The sequence below is a fragment of the Notolepis coatsorum genome (assembly GCF_963971535.1).
Source record: "Notolepis coatsorum genome assembly, chromosome: 13".
Classification (NCBI taxonomy): domain Eukaryota; kingdom Metazoa; phylum Chordata; class Actinopteri; order Aulopiformes; family Paralepididae; genus Notolepis; species Notolepis coatsorum.
The window spans coordinates 31805923-31826973 of record NC_140177.1 but is presented as its reverse complement, the minus strand read 5'-3'; the positions used below and the strand labels follow the sequence as shown (position 1 = coordinate 31826973).

The 21051-nt window shown below is 45.3% G+C and overlaps 1 protein-coding gene across 1 annotated transcript in view; it reads left to right on the top strand.

Moving 5' to 3' along the window:
* The window catches only part of LOC311238773 (guanine nucleotide exchange factor VAV3-like), a 132024-nt gene that overhangs the window by 34895 nt on the left and 76078 nt on the right, over window positions 1-21051 (top strand). The window contains exons 3-9 of the mRNA XM_084326958.1: window positions 13482-13540; window positions 14233-14298; window positions 15959-16073; window positions 16824-16919; window positions 17378-17446; window positions 17535-17638; window positions 20920-21019. Of these exons, the coding sequence (XP_084183084.1) occupies window positions 13482-13540; window positions 14233-14298; window positions 15959-16073; window positions 16824-16919; window positions 17378-17446; window positions 17535-17638; window positions 20920-21019 (609 nt within the window). The remainder of the gene's footprint in view (window positions 1-13481; window positions 13541-14232; window positions 14299-15958; window positions 16074-16823; window positions 16920-17377; window positions 17447-17534; window positions 17639-20919; window positions 21020-21051) is intronic.

Sequence of the window (21051 nt, the reverse complement as noted above, 5' to 3'; positions counted from 1 at the left end):
CACTTGTTCAGATCCCTGTTACTCTGTCTGTCATAACAGAATGGGGGCGACAGTGGCTCGGGAGGTAGAGCAGTCTGGCAATCCGGAGGTTCCCGGTTCGATTCCCGCTCCTCCCGGGCAGCGTGTCGATTAGGGGTGGGGGGGGAAATCGATACGTAGTAGTATCGTGATACTTTGCGTGGCGATACTGTATCGATACAGGGACGCCAAGTATCGATATTTAATTATTCATAAATGTTTTTTTTTTTATTTATTTTTATAAGGAAGTTGCATTGTTCATTTCAATACCTATAATAGTACAGTAGTCCACACACATGCGCATTCAGTTAAGTTGGAATATGACTGTAATACAAACAGTTCAGTTTGTCAGGTACATGCAACACAGATTACAGTGTTTACATCTGTCTGCTTGAGAAAATACCATGTTCTGCAATAAAAATGTTAGACGAACAGACTGAACTTTATTTTATTAGATAAAACATGTTGACAAAGTTTTACTTTGCAGTTGAAAAAAGGTAATAAATAAAATATTATATTTATATATTTTTTATCGCGTATTGCGATATATTTAGTATCGCGATACTATCGTATTGTGACGCAAGTATCGCGATAGTATCGTAATGTGAGGTCTCTGGCGATTCCCACCCCTAGTGTCGATGTGTCCTTGAGAAAGACACTTAACCCCTAATTTCTCCCGATGAGCAGGTTGGCACCTTGCATGGTTGCCTCCGCCGGTGTGTGAATGTGTGAATGAATGGGTAAAATGTGAGGAACAAATAGTAAAGCGCTTTGGATAAAAGCGCTATATAAAAAAGCAGCCATTTACCATTTACCGTGATAGAAAAATATAAATGTGTAACATTCTAATACTTTTACATGGTAGTTATTACATCCAATCGTAGTACATATCCTCCACACTTTTCACTGCAAATACCTTCAGCACTTTTTTTTTCTTTATTTTTTTTTATCCCCCCCCCCCCCCCTCATTTTCCCTCCGTTTTTCTCCCATCCCAATGTTAGTCGTTATGCCAATTCCCAATCCCCTTCCTGGTCGCTGCGCACCTACCCCCTACGGTCGGTCTGGGAGAGTGGAGGCTGTTACGACCCAAGGGCCGGTCCTGCTGACCGGCAGGAGAATAACATTGGACAGTGCTCTCCTCCTGACATTGCTCCCTCTGGTGACCTAAGCCCGATGGTGCGGTCGGCCATTTTGTGTTGGTTGCACATTTTTTATTTGATTTGTAATATTATGTTATGCTGGGCCATCCCTGTCTGTGTTTGATGTTACACCCCTGTTGAGTTGTTGTGTGTCATTGCCTTAGTGTCTAGTTGTGTTTAGTGTGTCAGTGCTTTTGTGTCTAGGTTGTGTTTGTGATTCTGTGTTTTGGCCTGGCCCTGCCAGGTGTTGATCGTTATTAATTAGTGTTAGTATTTAGGTGTCTGTTTGTTCCTCACTTCCTGTGGCGACATTCCTCCAGTATCCTGTGTGTTCCCCGTGTCGTGCCTGCCTTCCCCGTTGATGTCTAGTGAGTCCTGTATACTTCTGTCGTTTTCTTGTTTTCCGTCATTGTGTTATTAGTAGTGTTGTTTTGTATTTACGTTTGGATAAGAAGTAAACACCCTTCTTCAAGCATCGCTCCTCGTTTCTGCCTACGTTCATTCTCCCTTGTCTGCTAACTGTGCTCTCATCTTCAATTAGTACCCAAGCGTTACAGAATGTCGCCACCAATCAAACGCACAGCAGGCAAGGTGGTAGATACTTTTGTTATCCTTCAAAACTTGATGGACGGTAATCTGGAGCAGTACACGCCTGCCAAGTGGGTGTTCTGGCTCCAGACGATCGACAGGGTTGCAAGAGAGAGCCCGACACAGGCGCCTGCGATGCGGGTTATGGCCAACCACGTCTCCGCCCTCATGGAAGGGTTTATGCCGATCCCTAGTACCCTACCCACCAGTCTGGTCCCGCTTGCTAGCTTTTCCCCCGCAGCTAGCCAGCCGACTAGCATTCAACTCACGGTCAGCCTAGAGCCTGTAGCTAACCGTGCGTCCCCAGCTAACGCAGCTCCGCCTGTTAGCATCTCTCCGGTAGCTAACCGTGCATCCCCAGCTAACGCAGCTCCGCCCGTTAGCATCTCTCTGGTAGCTAACCGTGCATCCCCAGCTAGCGTAGCTCCGCCCGTTAGCGTCACTCCTACAGCTTGCATGGCTAGTGCAGCAGATGAGGCCTCCACAGCTAACCCAGGCCCTACTGTTAGCTTAGCCTCTGTAGCTAGCCAGACCCTCCCAGCTGACACAGACGCTACAGCTTGCATGGCTGGTGAAGCAGATGAGGCCTCCACAGCTGACCCGGCCGTCGCTGCCAGCCTGGTTCCGCTCGGTGTAGCCCCGGCTGTCATCACTCCCCCTCCGGCTTCCACGACCAGCCCAGCCCAGCCTCTACGCCACGCATCGCCGCTGAGACCGGACTGGTCTCCACACCCAGCCCAGCCTCTACAACTGGTCCGGTTGCAACGCCGGGCTCCGGCTCCTCGACTGGTCCTGGCTTCCCGTCTGGTCCACCCCCACGCCGTGACCGGCGTCCTGGTCCTCGCCGTGGTCTTCGCCGTGGTCTTCGCCGTGGTCTACGCTGGGTCCTGCTCCGGGGGTCACCGCCGCCGCCCCTCCGTTCCGTCTCCCCTGAACCGGTTCCTAGTCCGACGGCTGGAGGGGCTCTCGTCCGGGATCCTGCTCCGGGGTCCAGCTCCCCTTCCCGGGCTTCGGCACCTGTTCCTACCCCCCCTCGTCGGGCCTCTGTTCCCAGGTCCAGCCCCCCTCCCCGGGTCTCGGTGCCCGTCCCCTCCCCCCCTCGTCGGGCCGCTGCTCCCTTCCCCTCCCCCCCTCTCCGGGCCGCTGCTCCCTTCCCCTCCCCCCCTCTCCGGGCCGCTGCTCCCTTTCCCTCCACCCCTCTCCGGGCATCTGCGCCCGTTTTCAGCCCCCCTGGCTGCTATGCCCCTCCTGGGGTTTTCGCTCTGTCTCCCGGCTCCTGGTCTCCGGGTCCTCTCCTTGTGCCCCCTCCGGGGTTCCGGCTTCCTCCCTCGCCTGGGTGCGGACGTTGTTCTCGGGGGTCTGGAAGCCCCCCGTTGAGAGGGGGGTACTGTTACGACCCAAGGGCCGGTCCTGCTGACCGGCAGGAGAATAACATTGGACAGTGCTCTCCTCCTGACATTGCTCCCTCTGGTGACCTAAGCCCGATGGTGCGGTCGGCCATTTTGTGTTGGTTGCACATTTTTTATTTGATTTGTAATATTATGTTATGAGTTGTTGTGTGTCATTGCCTTAGTGTCTAGTTGTGTTTAGTGTGTCATGGCCTTAGTGTCTAGTTGTGTTTAGTGTGTCAGTGCTTTTGTGTCTAGGTTGTGTTTGTGATTCTGTGTTTTGGCCTGGCCCTGCCAGGTGTTGATCGTTATTAATTAGTGTTAGTATTTAGGTGTCTGTTTGTTCCTCACTTCCTGTGACGACATTCCTCCAGTATCCTGTGTGTTCCCCGTGTCGTGCCTGCCTTCCCCGTTGATGTCTAGTGAGTCCTGTATACTTCTGTCGTTTTCTTGTTTTCCGTCATTGTGTTATTAGTAGTGTTGTTTTGTATTTACGTTTGGATAAGAAGTAAACACCCTTCTTCAAGCATCGCTCCTCGTTTCTGCCTACGTTCATTCTCCCTTGTCTGCTAACTGTGCTCTCATCTTCAATTAGTACCCAAGCGTTACAGGAGGCTATCACATGCTTCCTCCGACACATGTGTAGCCAATCAACCGCTTCTTTTCACCTGGCAGCGCGGACTCTCACTGAGCGGGTGTAACGTGTGGAAGGATCACACTACCCCCCTTAGATCCTTTCCTCGCTGAGCAGGCGCCCCAACCGAACTGTAGGAGTCGCTGTTTACAACGACCAGGACCCACCCACCAGCTTTCCCCCCCCTAACACTGCCAATTGTGTTAGTATGAACGACCAGCCAAGCTGGTAGCAATGCCGAGAGCTGGGCTCGAACCCAGCATCTCCTGCACTAGTGGCGAGCGCCACTTTCAACGTTTTTCATCTCGTTGCATTTATTAACAGAAGGTATGTTGATATAAATTGACCCAAAATGGTAGAACTGCTGTTCCCTTTGATGTCTAGCCGCCTGGATATCAACAGAATCAAGCCATTTCTGACATGCAATCTGCTTCCTCTGAAATATTGCATAATATACACAGGTTAACCTTACTGGTCCATCTGTCACATCTAGCTGCTCTGTCAGCAGAGAAACTCTAAACCATAGCCCTATTACTTTTACCCTAAGTTTTGTACCTCATTTAATTTCTGCATTGTACAGTATATATTGTATATGTATATTGACTTAACATTCCTTTACTTACTTTTGACTTACTTCTTAATTACTTTTTTTTTACTGTATGAAGCACACTCTTAGGGGCTCATACAGAAACAAGCATTTCATCATAAAGTATTCTGTTGTGTATTTGATTCCCCCGACGTCTCCTCATACTGGCTGATAAAACCTCACCATTCCCCGTTAGTGCAATCCGCAGCATAAGTATTCTCCACCTTCGTAAGAATCCGACACCTTGACAGCATGATACCTTTCTTGGAAGAGCGTTGTTTATTATATAAACAGAACCTCATAATCAGATGTTATCAAATTGTATTGTCCTTGCTATCGTCCTTCTGCTATTCAGTCCAATAGTGGTCAGGCCTGGTCGTTAGCCAAAACCCTCCTTGTGTTAGCCGAAGCAAATGATGATGTGGCCTCCTTCCCCCCCCCCTCTCTGTGATGAGAGGAGGGAGTCTCTTCTCTGTGATCTCAGTCCTAGTCAGATTGTAGTCTGCCCTTAGTCTCAGTCTGCCTTACACCCGGAAACACAGGTTAGATTTATAGGACCTTCGCCATAGCAACGACGGCCCCGCCCCTCTCCTGGTTGTCATGCGACGCGCTGTCATGACAACTGCTAATAACCTTTCACACATTTCAAAACGCAGTTTCTCATGATGTCAAACCTCTCCCCCTCGCTCCTGTGTCTCCTGCCGCTGTATCAGCTTGTTGTGTTCTTGATCGGAATGTAAACATTCTGCTGGCTAACACTGACTGCCAGCCACTAGACCGCTATTCTTCCACCGCTCAAACCGTCAGCATGCACATTTCGACCTCTCTGACCCGGCCCCTTTAGATGCGGTCATCTCCCCCCAATCTATACATCACATACATTGAAAACCACCACCGATTTCTCTCAACACCCTCCTGGTTGGCTGAGGCTAAACTTCCCTGCATAAGCTAACCGCAGTAACTACAACAAAGGTTATCCTATAACGCTAGTTATGTGCATACTGGCTGAGCGCCTATTGCGCGCACGTTGAAAAACGTCCATGCACCTGCATTCGCCTGTGGCCACGCCTGCCCTGTGTTTCCTGAGGAGGAGGCTCTGAAACTCTCTGAGGAGTAGGGATGGGTATACCGCTTTGAACCGATACGGTACCGGTACCTGTGAATCGATACCGGTACCCAACGGTACTTTTTTTTGGTACTTTAGTCTCTAAAAATGTAATCTACCTACCTCAGTTGTGAAAAAAAAATCCAAACTTCAAATAACCACACTTTCGACCGTTTTCGGCTTGCTTTGTTGTTGAATCAAGTCAAATCCTAGGTAAGCGTATATATATATTTTTTTTACAGTACCGACAACGGTATATCACGTGAATCGATACTCGGTAGTACCGACGTGTTTCAGTAAGTACCTTTAAAAGTACAGAATTCGGTACCCATCCCTACTGAGGAGGCTCTCTCACTGAGGGGGAGGCTCTGAAAACTCTGAGGAGGCTCTGAAACTCTCTGAGGAGGCTCTCCCTCATAATCTCGTGGGGTCAGCTGGCATACCGGGGAGACAACCACTCCAAAAGAGGGTTGCTCCTTTAACCCAGGCCGACAGGTTCCTTAGCAAGAGCATGGCTCGACTCGTGCCTGGAGGACCGTGAACTACACAGGAGCGCTTAGAGGGGCTGACTGCCTAAAACAGTACCTCGATAGCCGACCCGCTGAGCGGGGGGGCCCGTGACGTCCGGTCCGCCCTGGTATTTCCTCCCGGAAACGCACAGGGCCCTTGGGCTGACAGATACATTGTACGAGCGAGCTCGACGGTTACCCGGCGGAACACCGGGCTGGACTGATCTGCCGGTTATCGGGGGGGGGGGGGGTACACGTTTTGATCAAAAACCACAGGAGGCGCCACCGAGACGGACTGTAAAAAACAGCTCACGGTGGTCCACCCGTTGGGCGTGAAGCCTCCCTGTGACGCTTGATCTGCCCCATCATTTCCCCCCGGAAATGCAGCAAGCCTTCGAGCTGGCAGATTTATTTTCACGAGCAGAGCTTGCCTGAAAACAACCGGGACCAGGCACTGATATCGAAGGACAGGGAACAGACCCTTACATTATGCCCATTCAATGGGCTGTAACTGTCCCGGTTCAAAAAAAGGAAAGAACGGTCTCTGCTTGCCCGGGGCTCGTAGCTGCGGCCCCAATAACAGCGCTCGTAAAACCTGAGAATGGTGTTGGGTGAATTTCGATAAGAAATGACCCCAACCCATCGTCCGTCCCCCCCCATTCGGGTAAAAGGAGGGAGACCGGTCCTCGCAAGGACCCTCGACACAGGATTTATACACAGAGCCTGGGAAGAAACCACCTGTCATTACCTCCGCTCTCTCGAGAGGGGGAAGACGCCAGTTTATCCCGCAGAGACCTCATTTGACAACGTGAGTTGGGATCTGAACTACGCAGGCCCCAATTCACGGACATACCCCTCTGGCCAATTAAAAACTTGAACCCTGTGACGTCGCTATGGCAGGGGATGGAGGGAAGGGGACCCTGTGATGTTTACAAAAAGAAAAACATACGCACCACTGCCCCAATTCACAAGATAGACTACTTGTCATGAACTCATATAACTAGGGTTATAGGATAACCCTCGTTATATTCCGTTTCTGGGTACACGTTTACTAAAATATTTGAGTGACATCACTGCACGTTTGTTTCAACCAAAGAATTACCTGGGTATCAGCCTCTGTCATGAGAAATGACATGTCGGGCCGCTTACGCTTCCCCGCAGGAATAGTAATGGGGCCCGACGCCAGAGGGGGAACAGAGCCCCTATTTTTGCATCGCATACGAGGGGGTGAACAGAGAGCTTTGCTAGACACAGTGAGATGATGGCATCGGTCTACTCCCCGGGGGGAGCCGCGCACTTCAAATTCGCCTGAAACTACGGCCGCCCGGGTCTGTCAGAACCGTGAGGACCCATGTCTCTGTTTCATTATGCGCTCCAAGCGCCAGGGTGTCTCGGGCAGGGGTCGCAAGGCCATTGGTCGGGGCTCTCGCAGCAGCCGCTGACCAGACAATACTCCCACCTCTGGCTGTGAGGTGTGGGGCGGCGTGGGGGCTTGCTATAGGCCGCCGGCGCCTCCGTTGACAAACCAAAAAGTCCATCCTCTTGGAGAGGCGGGCCCTGAGGAGGGGAATTCTCCTCTCCTCCTCCAGGGGAGACTGCTCCAACCACAGACGTCTGTGCATCAATGTTGAAAGCGTCATCCCTTTCCCTGAGGCTATAGCTTGCAGCTGTGTTAGATGCTGCATAACCTCGAAACCCTGCGCGAGGGTCTTGGCGTCGTCCGGCCCCAAGACCCCACCGCCTGACACAATTTTTGACCGAAAAACAGCTAACTGAGCAATGTTAGTTGTTGCTGCCAGTTTTGTTCTGTACTGCGGCGGTATAGGCCTCGTCGGCCCACTCAGCCATCTGCCGGGCCGACTCGCCCTTCGGCGTCGGCTTCCGGTCGGGGTGCCACTCTACCATATCTGGGCAAAGGACTGAGGCAAGAGGCTTATCTAAGCGCGGCACGCCGGTCCTAAGCCCCCCCACCAGGCCGTCTACCTGTGTAAAAGGTAGATAAGCCTCGGTTAGGCCCTTAACACTAGACACCATCCGTCCTTCAGCTATATAAGGGAGTGGAACCCCATTAGCTGCGGCCGAACGCCATGATACTGGGAAAAACACGTAATAACATTGCTTGTTGTCTGCGTTCACCCGAGTACAAACCCCACTGCGCTGTGCACATGCCGCCCGGTTGCCTCACCTGAACACGGCTCGGTTCGACTACCGCGTGTCGCGTGACGTTCTCCAGTCCTCTGCCACGCTGGTGATGGGAATCTGAAGAAAGTCCAGCATCGGGCAGACTTTGTGCACACCGAGATATTTGTACACCTCAACCATGTCCACATCAACTCCCCTGATGGAAACGGGGGTCACAGCCAGGTGCACTCCTCCTCCTCCCCAGCTCCACAACCAGTTCCTTGGTCTTCGCCACATTTAGCTGCAGGTGGTTTTTATCGCACCATGTGACGAAGTCCACTACCAGTTCCCGGTATTCCCTCTCGTCACCGTCCTTTATACATCCCACTATCGCAGAGTCATCAGAAAAATTCTGAAGGTGGCAGGACTCTAACCGATAGTGGAAGTCGTTGGTGTAGACAGTGAAGAGGAAGGGAGAGAGGACTGTCCCCTGCGGGGCCCCGGTGTTGCTGACCAGTCTGTCTGACACACAGCTCCGTAGGCTGTGTAAACAACTAACATATTCCAGTTGACTGTATCTTTTTTGAATGAGTCATTATGACGAAATCAATACATCCATTCATAAAGATTATTGTCCGCCATCTTGGTTTCATTCAGAAAAAGGATGAACGGCGGAGTCATTCGAAAAAAAAGGGAAAAAAAGTAATTCGGTTGTGGGCGAGTTCTGGGGTCACGTGGAGTGTGTTATACGAAATAACAACGGCTAACTTGAATCAAGAAATGTGCATGCCATTGTATAATAGGTATTTCACACCGGCAGGGCTCCGTGCTGGTGCCGGTTCCCGAACCTAATCTTGAACCAGCCGGCGCGTTCACACCGGAAATAATAAAAAGTCGGTGCTCAGCTGGAACCAAATCTTTTATATGGATGAAAGACTACATTTTACTGAAAACCTTGCCCTATTATTATTATTATTATTATTATTATTATTATTATTATTATTATTATTATTATTATTATTATTATTATTATTATTATTATTATTATTATTATTATTATTATTATTATTATTATTATTATTATTATTATTATTTTATTATTATTATTATTATTATTATTATTATTATTATTATTATTATTATTATTATTATTATTATTATTATTATTATTATTATTATTTATATTTGTATTCTCACATTTATATATTCAGATCTATTTTATTGCCTATATTTATGTCTTTCTACTATTATCCTGCCAGTGCCCATACATGCAGACTCTCTGCAGAGTGAATTCGTGGTGGTTTCCCTAGTGGTCAATGTGGCTCAACGGTTGCAGAGAAATACCCTGCGTGAAGAAATTACCGCGTCTCGTTCCTTCTAGGCATACGTCTGGTACCGTGAGAAGGCTGACCAAGCTGTCGCACCAGACCATTGAGGCTATAGCTGCGAAAACTAGCGGTGTGTTGACTCCCCGGTGTTCACAATGTGTTCTGGACACGCTCCAGAACTTAATTAGTTCATGGAAAAACTACATCTTGTCACTTTAATTTCCCACTGTGCTTGGAGGTCAGGTCATTTAATTTAATTTATATATTTATTCATTAAATTGGAAGTGAATCAACCCTAATCCCGTTTTACAACATGTGTAACCCGTGGTGTTTTTGGTACTCACCCAGTGTTCTGTTGGGTCTCGTGGACCCACAACATTATTGTGATTTTAAAACAATAAAGTCATAACAATTAATATAAAAATACTTAACACCTGTTAACGTTATCTCAATTACAAGCAATCTAGAGTAGACAGCATATATTGTTCACATTTTCCATTTACCTCTGCTAGATCACATCTATCAATACAAGTGCTATTAATCTTTTGTGATTAAATGTGATGTCTGTAAGAAAGGTTCCATTATAATCAAGGCATGAATGGAATAAGTCATGATTATCTTGAAAAATATGAATGAAACAAGGTGGAGGCAGACAGTGAAGGTACACAGCAAACCTTTTTGTTTAATTTCTATAATATGTACTATGTAATATGTTTGTTTCTGAAGTGTGTGTGTGTGTGTGTGTGTGTGTGTGTGTGTGTGTGTGTGTGTGTGTGTGTGAGATATATAGAGAGAGGGGGGGTGAGAGAGATGAGGAAGGGGCAAGAGAGAAAGAGAGCTGGGAGAGTGTGTGAGAGAGAGAGAGGGGGGGGTGATTACTCAGCCCTTGTATGGGTGAATGTAACAAGTTCCTAATGTTTTCTTTCCCCTATTATTTCATGCACACTTTATTCATTGTTTTAAATTATTATTTTCTTTTAAGTTATTTTGTGCATCACTCTGTTTTGAATTTGATGCAAATTTGCAATGCATGAGGGTAGGGTCATCATTTTGTGTTAAATGGCTGCATAAAGCAAGCATTTGTTGACTCGCATGTATTAAAACTTGGAACTTGAAAAAGATCTGTTTAAGGTAGAAAAAAAAAGAGAAAAAAAGTGTGATTCAGACTGTCCAGGTCTGCTCCCACCACAGAGCTTGCTTTTTTGACCAGTTTGTTTATTTTGTGTGTGTTGGTGTTGCCCCCCCAGCATACCACAGTGAAGAAGAGGGCACCAGCAACCACAGACTGGTAGAACATCTGCAGCAGTTTGCTGCAGACATTAAAAGACCTGAGCCTTCTCAGGAAGAACAGTCTGCTCTGTCCCTTCCTGTAGGGCCTCGATGTTGTTCATCCAGTCCAGTTTACTATCACTTGACCCAGGGTTGTTCCCAGCCTAGTGCGACTCAAGGTTCTTTGGTAGACTATTGCATTGGTCCATTCATTGAAGATGAACGCAATGCGACATCCTTTACTAGGCTCACCCACAAACAGTGCAGGTGCTGAACTGCTGATCCGAATGTATAGGTAAAAACCATATTATGCGTTTTCATCAATAAATAAATGGCAAAAAAAAATCTCTCGCGCGCTAGCGCGCGCTAGCATTATTTGGGGGCCCACTAATACATTCTTTCATGGGGCCCAGTCTAGAATCTACAGCTACACCCCTGATTCATTGTATCATTTCTCTTTTAGTAAACATTGGAAAAGGGTCCCACAGACTACCGAACACCACACAAAGTATAATGGAAAATAAAGCAGTGTGGAAAATGTCACTGAGGTTCTAGTGTGTAAGCAGTCCACATATCTCTCTCTCTCTCTCTCTCTCTCTCTCTCTCTCTCTCTCTCTCTCTCTCTCTCTCTCTCTCTCTCTCTCTCTCTCTCTCTCTCTCTCTCTCTCTCTCTCACAATTCAATTCAATTCAAAAGGCTTTATTGGCATGAAATTTCAGAATTGTTGCCAAAGCACAATTATGACATAAACAACAAACAACATAACAATATAAGATCAAAGAAATGAAAGTAAATAAAGGAGATGGTGCGGTGAGTAAAACATGGTACATGTATACAGTATATGTGTCCTACTGGTTGTCCCTTTTCTTGTGACATGAATTGACCTATTTTGCAGCTAAAACTGCACATTCTTTCTGTTCCCCGAGGAGGAATGGCAATTTCTGCACTTCTGTCATACTTTGGAATTCTGGGAAAATTATAAAAAAAATTGAAAGAACTCCTCCCAAATATTTCTACTAGGTTTTTTCTACTACTGCTTCCTCCTGAACTATATAATTAGGGACACATTGCAGGGTTTCCGGGTTAGTGCTCACAGTAAGGTCAGGGTTGACTTGGTGGTTAAGGTAAGGGTTTCCGGGTTAGTGCTCACAGTAAGGTCAGGGTTGACTTGGTGGTTAAAGTCAGGGTTGGGTTAGGGTCAGGCAGGGCCGCCTCAGGGGGTGTGCGAGCAGTGCGGTCGCACAGGGCCTCGCGGGAACAGGGGCCTCGCAAAATAAAAAATAAAAAAAAATATTTTTATTTATTATTTTTATTATTATTTTTTTTTTTTTTTTTTTGCGAGGCCCCCTTCCCGCGAGGCCCTTTTTCATCACATACCTAAAATCTAGTTTTGCTTATATGCTTATATATTTCACATTAGACACGTTTGTAGAATGTGTCTGACTTGTTCCTGGGTCTGCACCTGGGTCACTATTGGAGCTCTGGTGCTCTGCAGCAGGCATTGGTTTCAACGAAGGGAGTGGTTACTTACATCATAGTACGCCGCCGGAAACTTAAACGAAGAAGAAGAAGAAGAAGAAGAAGTCAGCTGCGTTTGAATATTTCGCGCGTGCAGCTTTTGACTATTATGCTTAGTTATGCCAGCCAAGGTCGGTCATTATCAGTCGGTCAGTCACCAAGGAACGTTGACGAAAGGCGGGACAAATGGCCGGAGCCTTGTCATGATGCAGTCGGGATATAGGCCATGGCCCATGATGATGTCGGCTAGTAGCTAGCTTAGCTAAAGGCTATCTAGCGTTAGCTAACCTGCAGCCAAGGATGAAGAGGATGGTCGTTTGGCAGATGAACTTCGTCAACTCCACGCGGTTGTCTCCATCCTCTTGGACGTTTGGTGAGTTTTTAACCTATTCTATTAACTCTATTCTATTCCCGCCGTGGACATCGCTCTCTCTCTCTCTCTCTCTCTCTCTCTCTCACTCTCTGGAGCTAAACTGGCCAACTAGCTAATAGTACTACTAGTAGCTAACGGTGTGTGCCTGGTGTCAGCACCTGGCTGTATGTAGCCGCATAGCTTGCTTCTGCGTTAGCTAATGGTTAGCGATAGCCTGGTTGAGCTAACTGTTAGCCAGTTAGCTGTTTAGCTTCGACGTTAACTGCCGGCTGCGCTCGGCTGGGAACGTTCGTTTGATGCTATCAGTTAGCCTTGAGTTAGCTGTTAGCTTGTGCTACGACCATTGACATTAGCCGTGAGAATAGCAGGGGGTTCTGGCACTCTGACTACGACATCATCTTTGACAGAAGATGTAGTCGGGCCTGCACCATGACAAGGCTCTGGCAGCAGCTTCGCGTTAAATCTCGCACAGGGCCTCGCATTTCTCCCAGGCGGCCCTGGGGTCAGGCATGTATTGGGTAAGGTTAATGTTAGTTAGTGAGTGCGGGGCTAGGAATGTAAGTCTCTGTCTCTGTGTGTGTGTGTGTGTGTGTGTGTGTGTGTGTGTGTGTGTGTGTGTGTGTGTGTGTGTGTGTGTGTGTGTGTGTGTGTGTGTGTGTGTGTGTGCGTGCGCACATGTACCTGCCTACAAGCATGTAAAAACGTCGCAAACAGCAAGACTTTCAACCCCAAGCATGCAAAACGTGCTGCCATTATCAACTGTGATTTTATATCTCTGCACTTTATGTGCTCATTTTGTCTTTTTTCTGTTGTGAAGCACTTTGAGCTGCAATTCCTGTATGAAAGGTGCTATAGAAATAAAGTTGATTATTATTAATCATGTTACTGCATACTCCTTCACCAGGTTATGGACACGCTTTCCAAACTCTCCCAGACAACACCTGCACAGCAAGCAGGATTCAAGTAAGTCACATATATGGTGGAGGGTCGGCTTCCTCATTTAGGGACCATGTGTACTTCCTGCTGCAGTGTTCGCTAATACAATAACTAACAGGAAATAAAACTTGAAATAAAAGTCATAAAAGTCGTTGCCTAGCAACGCAATTCCACTGACAAAAGGTCTCCCTGAAAGACTGAAAATATATGTTTCCTACATTACCACTTTATCCAATCAGGAGAGAGAACTGCACACTGCAAAAATGGTCTGAAAAACAAGAAATAAAAACGAGTTTTAAGCAAATAATGTGCTTGAAACTAATAAAATAATTGGCCAGTGCAGTAAGCAAATTTGGCTTGGTAAGACTTCTTGAAAATCTGATTGGATAAATTGGACCGAGATACCAGAAGATTTATTTCCTGTTTACAGCAGAGTGGAGGGACTGGGAGACCCATGTTACTGACCAAACACTCTATATCAGTGATGGCTGTTGGAATGTAGAGCTACTTACCACTAATCTTAACAGAAAAATACAGCACTGTTAAGTTTACCAAACCCTTTTTCTTCTATTAACCTCTCAGGTGTCCAATCTCATAGCCTATACGAGGTTAGCATGTTGAGAACTGAGCCCCCTAACGATGATGTCATGATGGCTAATCAACATTGAAAGCTACAAACTAGAAAATAAACATTGGACCTTTTTTATTTCTCTCCCCAGGCCATTTCCAACAGAGGAGAGCCTGCAGGATGAGGACATTTACAACAACCTGGAAGACCTGATTGAGTATGTATGAGTTGTCCTCCCCGCGCTCCACACGGCCCGTGTTGATAAGAGTGTGATTACGTTCCGCTCGGCCGTGGTCACACAACCACTCTCTTCTCACGTCCGTGCTTCCCGGGCGGGGGAGGGGGGGGCGGGGGGGGGAGGGGCCCCCACGCGTTTTGGTAAAAGCCTGGCTCGTCTTTTTCTTTCGCCGGCAATCGGAAATCGATGAGTAATTCGGCATCTTTCTGTTGAGCGTTTTGCACCGCCTGCGTCTACGTCAGTGGTCTGGACACACGCTGGCAGCAGTATGATTGACGGATAATGAGTGATGAAGGACGAAAGACAAAAAGGCGATTGAATGTAGTCGCCACAGCGTCCCAGTGGGCTAGAACATAACAAGCTAGCATGTTGCTGTTACTGTGGCTAATTTGAATATACAATAGATGGGTAAATGGTGCATTTATGTAGATGTAGTGCTTTTATCCAAAGCGCTTTACAATTTTTGTTCCTCACATTCACCCATTCACTCACCGATGGCGGAGGCGACCACGCAAGGTGCCAAACTGCACATCGGTAGCAATTAGGGGTTAAGTGTCTTGCTCAAGGACACATCGCCACGCTGCCCAGGAGGAGTGGGAATCAAACCGGGAACCTTCTGACCACCAGACGACCGCTCTACCTCCGGAGCCACTGTCGCCCCGGTAGCGCTCCGGACTCATGATCGGAGGATCACCGGTTCGAGGCTCGGTCAAGGCCGTTGTCGGAAATTGGTGTTGTTGTCCAGCAGGGAGCACTCTGTCCTCTGGACTTGGCAGTAACAATGCCCCCGTTTACGGTGATAAATGTGGTCGTTAAAGAACCCAGGGCACCTGTCGCAAATAGTAGGGGGTTCCCCGACATTCCTGGCCAAATTCCCAATCAGGTCTTTGACATCAAGGCCACCTAATCACCCCCCCCCCCCCCCCCTTAATTGGCTGACATCAATCCCTGTCTCCTGAGCCTTTCAGCCATTGTGCAGTGTGATGTGTGCCTGTTGAGCCTGTGTAGCCCAAGGTTGGGTGCTACCAGTGGTGAAGGAGGCAATGCAGTGAAGAGTGTGTCTACAAAAGCGCTACATAAATACAAAGATCATTCATTCATCCATCATAGTATCTGGTATTAATCTTAATGACTCTACTTAGAGGATACATCTTTTTTCTTTAAGATGGTGACGTAGAGGTCACCTCCTTCCTCGTGTATTTCATAGTAGCTCCAGTTAAGTGTGAGTTGAGACGTCACACAAAACACATCTTGCTCATTGCAGGTTTTCACTCAAGCTAGTACCTGTAGCCAATTGTTTTCATTTATCATACTCTAATCCTAACTAACCTTACTGTCATGCACTTGTCCTAATATATTAACCTACACTGTAGCACTCAACACTTTGATGAACATTGTTACTCAGCTGATAGAGTTGTACCCTTCCTGCTGTCTTGTTGTACAAAACGTGTAAGTCGCTTTGGATAAAAGTGTCAGCTACATGACAAAATGTAAATGTAAAATGTATAATCATACAGAAAAAGTTATTGATAAGGGATTTTCAAATCAAGTGTTTGTGTGTGTGTGCACGCTTCTGTGTGTCTGTGTGCATGTGTCTGTAATGTATATTTATGTGTATCTATTTGTGTGTGTGTGTTAGTGAGAGTGTGCACGGGGACGAGGAGGAACAGTATGCGACTGTCTATGGGCTGGAAGATGATTATGACGGAGAGATCTATGAAGACCTCATGAGGACCGAACAGCCTCCCCCTCAGGTACCATGAGGAGTCACCTACCTGACCACACACACACACACACACACACACGCACGCACGCATGCACACGCTCATGCATAAGCACACGCACACACATGCACACACAGACACACACACACACGCATGCACGCATGCACACGCTCATGCATAAGCACACGCACACACATGCACACACATACACACACACACACGCACACACATACACACATGCACACGCACACACCCACACACAGACATGCACACAGACACACAGACACACACACACGCGCACACACACACACACACACATGCACACGCTCATGCACAAGCACACACATATGCACACGCACACAATTTGTCAACATACCTGACCACATGCACGCACGCACACACACACACACACACACACACACACACACACACACACACACACACACACACACACACACACACACACACACACACACACACACACATTTACCATTTACCAATTTACACACACACACACACACACACACACACACACACACACACACATACACACACACACACACACACACACACACACACACACACACACACACACACACACACACAAACACACACACACACGTACATACACAGACACGCACACACACCATCGTACCATCACGTACCATCATATGCACATATGCAGATCATGTGTACAAACACGCACACGTAACAGTGACGTTTTTAAAGACTTTCCTGTCAGACTGCTGTGAATCCACAATTACCATTGTGTCTCTGCAGAAGCAGGCAGCTGAGCTGGATGTGCGGAGCTACTGCCTTACAGAGATCAAGCAGACAGAAGAGAAGTACACAGAGACCCTGGAGTCCATAGAGAAGGTACGTATATATCCCTCTGAAGACACGTATCATATCCCTCTGAAGACACGTAGCATATACCTCTGAAGACACGTATCATATCCCTCTGAAGACACGTATCATATCCTCTGAGGTCCATAGAGAAGTTATGTATCATATCCCTCTGAAGACATGTATCCCTCTGAGGTCCATAGAGAAGGTCTGTATTGTATCCCTCTTCTCTGTACTAGGAGCAGTATGACTTCACCACCACACCTATATCAGGGATTGATTGACCACATTGGTACTGTATACCTGTATATATTGGAATGCTGCTGTTCTGGGATATTTCATGACAAAGACAGTGACAGGTCCAATGATATGTGTTGTGGTTTCCCAGGTCAGTTATCTCTAATAGACTGAGTATGTTATAGATGTCATTGAAATATTTTTATATTTTTATATTTGGAGTCGTTCAACAGTTCTCTCCCCTCCCACAGTATTTCTTGAATCCTTTGAAGAAGTTCTTCTCCGTGGAGGAGATCGAGAGTGTTTTCCTTAACATTCCGGTGAGTTCCACCAGCCTTCTCTTTTCTTGTTGATGTTCTTACTTGGTTTCTATAGCAGTGTAATCGACTGTTTCTCTCTTTGATGTAGGACCTCGTTAAAGTTCACAAGAGCCTCATGGTCGATGTGCAGGAGTCCATCCTCAATAAGAATGCCTTAAACCTCTATCAGATCTTCATCACCTACAAGGAAAGGTATCCAACGCATTTCTTGTGGAAGTGTTCCTGCTGTCTGACAAAAAACGGCTAGATCCACAAAGAATGGATTGCACGGTGCAAGTTGCACCCTTACTTACAATTCATTATGAATTGAAAATGGGGGACCCTGATGTAAACAAGACGAAAGTCTTTCTCTGGTCTGCATCCCCTTAACAATTGTGTGTATTGAGCCGTGCTGTATTGTACCCATTCTGCAATCTGTTAATACAATTTTAATTCAATCAATCACAGCGCAGATTGCTGTGTGAAGAGAGGACTGGACAGTGCAACACTATCTCAGTTTATTTTGCAGTGATATAGGCTATGATGCCATAAGCCATATTTTCACAGGACTATCACCTGGGGACCTTTAGTAATTTGTAATAATTGCAGAGGATGTCTTAATCCTGTGCGAATCTGACATGTCTGTATTTTGTAATGTGAAAATCCTTGTGCAAATTAACTACCAGGCTTTCATTAAATATTAATAAACCGAATTATATGATTTTCAGAAATAAAAACAAAAAATATTCAAAACAGGACTCATCATATGGCATTATTAGAAGGATTTCTTCTCTTGTGAATCGCTCCTGTCTTTTGACACTTTATTATAGTTTGATATACCCATATTTATCGTATTGTAATATTATTTGGGCTAGTACTTTTCCTACTTCTCTTCATAAACTTTTTATATTGCAAAATAAATTCATAAGGCTTGCCACTATACTTCTAATCACCTTGAACCATCTGCTCCTCTTTTTAAGTAACTTAAAATACTATCAATCTTTGATATTAATGTATACCAGTATTTTTATATTTAACTGCACTTTTAATTTAGATTTATTTCCTATTGTTTTCCATAATATTTTCATACCAAACTCCAGTATTCATTCATATCCAACAAGGCAATCAAATAATATTCATCGTAATTTCTTCCGCACAACATTAGGTGAGTTCAGTATAAGATTTAGAGGTCCTACAATTTGGAATTCAAAACCCTCCATAATAAAGATTTGCTCATCTATTTCATCACTCAAATCCAAGCTTAAATATACATTGTTAAATGAATAGCTTCAATCTCACAAAACCATTAATGTCACTTTGTTTTACAGTTTCATGTTAACCCATTTTCTGCCACCACTTTGATCATCCTAAACCAGCGCTATTTGTCTATGGAGATGTTCACCTTCTTTGCAGGGCTATAACTTTTTAAATTGTATTGCTAAATTGACATTACTATGGCCCATTCAACATCAATTATCTATCGTTCAGGATGTAGGAACGTTTTATTTTTTCATTCACACATTCATACTAAAATACCGTCTAGAGTATAAATATGTTTTTATCGTTTTCTGCAGTATTTCATAGAACGTGAGCTATAGGCATAAATGCATATATTAGATTATCAAATGCAGTTTGATACCGATCTATGCTATATTAAAAATGTCAACTGTACATGGTCCTAAACGTCATGACTGATCATCTGCGGGTGAACGGAGGGGGGGGGGGGGGGGGGGGGGGGTCGTTTATAATTCAATGACCGACGTTAAATGATTTATGTAGTATGGGTGATATATTGATCAGAGCAGTTTGTATCGAAAATGATAAAGAAAAACGCTGAAACTCACGTCAGTCTCCTCGTAGCGTTGGGCGATGAGAGTGGAGCAAACAGATCCCAATTATGTGATGTTGATCGATGCGATCCATTTCCGGTTTGTATATTACTAATACACGTCCAAATCATGTTGATTATTGAGTTATGGCAAAGATCCATATCCACGGTGTCTGTATTGAGCCCCGGGACGATAAACGAGTGGCCGGACGAAATTAGGGGACGGACCGAGCTCCAACGGGCACTTCCGGTTTGGCAACTCGCCGATCGGCCACCAGGTGGCGGTATTGAAGCGTTGCAGAGTTGTGATGGCTCAGACAGCATCAGCCAAGACTCCGTGGGTGAAATATGAATACCATGACAAAAATATGAAATATTGATCTCAAACACGCCTTACGGCGTGATTGGCAGACAACGCATGGCGGAGAAACTCGCCTTAACGCGTGATTGGCGGAGAATGGGTTAATTTGTTTAGACTAATTATTAATGTTGTTGTTTTTGTTATTATTATTATTATTATTATTACTTTGATTATTATTATTATTATTATTATTATTATTATTATTATTATTATTATTATTATTATTATTATTATTATTATTATTATTATTATTATTATTATTATTATTATTATTATTATTATTATTATTATTATTATTATTATTATTATCTTATTATTATCTTAATATTATGAAAATAGTTTTATGAACTTATTTAACTTTACTTTTGTTTTTGTGTTTTTTTCTTTCTTTCGGTGATTTAATGAGTTGAGGCCCCGTATAGGCCCATCTGGGTCTCTTGCCTCTACTCAGCACCTTTACACTTTCTGTCATGGTCAATGTTTAGATTTTTTACTGTTTTGCTGAAATGGTGCGAAATAAAGAAATTAAAAAAAATACCATATTTCGGCAAACACAGAGGTCATCTGATAATATTAGTCCCATGTGAATCGGCATCTCATTAATTTGGGGTCGTAATCAGATTTTTTGATTGTAGTCAAATCAATACAGGAAGGATTTAAATGTCAGTGCAAACGCCAAATCAATCTGCTTCACCACAGCGTGGATATCGATAGGCCTACAGTTGCTTCTTGAAAAATGTATTTCCATCCCAAGTAGGTGCACATACTGTAACTGTTATAGTTCATTATAATAGTTGAAAACGTATTGAAGTGCTCGGCGTGATTCTATTTGTGCATCAGGCGGTGCCTTTGCTGTTGTTGTGAATTAGTTTGAGGTGCCTTTTGAAACAATAACGTTTGACACACCAGTAAAACATATCCCATGCGAATGCACATCCAAGATAAGATAAGATAAGAAACAATAAGAAATAATAAGATAAGATATTCTTTTATTGATCCCCTTGGGGAAATTCGAGTGTCATAGCAGCATGGGAGAGGGGGGAGCGGAGGTACAGGTATGGGCAGGGTAATAGTAGAAATACATAAATATAGGCAATCAAATTTGAATCTGAATATAAAAATACGAGAAAAATAATAATACTATGAGTGATCTGGAAATCACGGAGGTCATGGGCGTCATTTTCTATTACCATGGGTCCCCACATAATACTAGCACCAATGAGAATAGCGCTTTAGAGATAAGTCTGTATTTCCTCCATGTCATCATTGTGTGTGGCCTCATATCTGTTTCCTTATCAACTGTAGACTGCTGATCTATGGGATATACTGCAGCCAGGTGGAGATAGCCATAGCTGTTCTAGACCTCATCTGTAAGAAGAAAGAGGACGTCCGACTGAAGCTGGAGGTTAGACACCTGACCTTAATCACCAATCATCT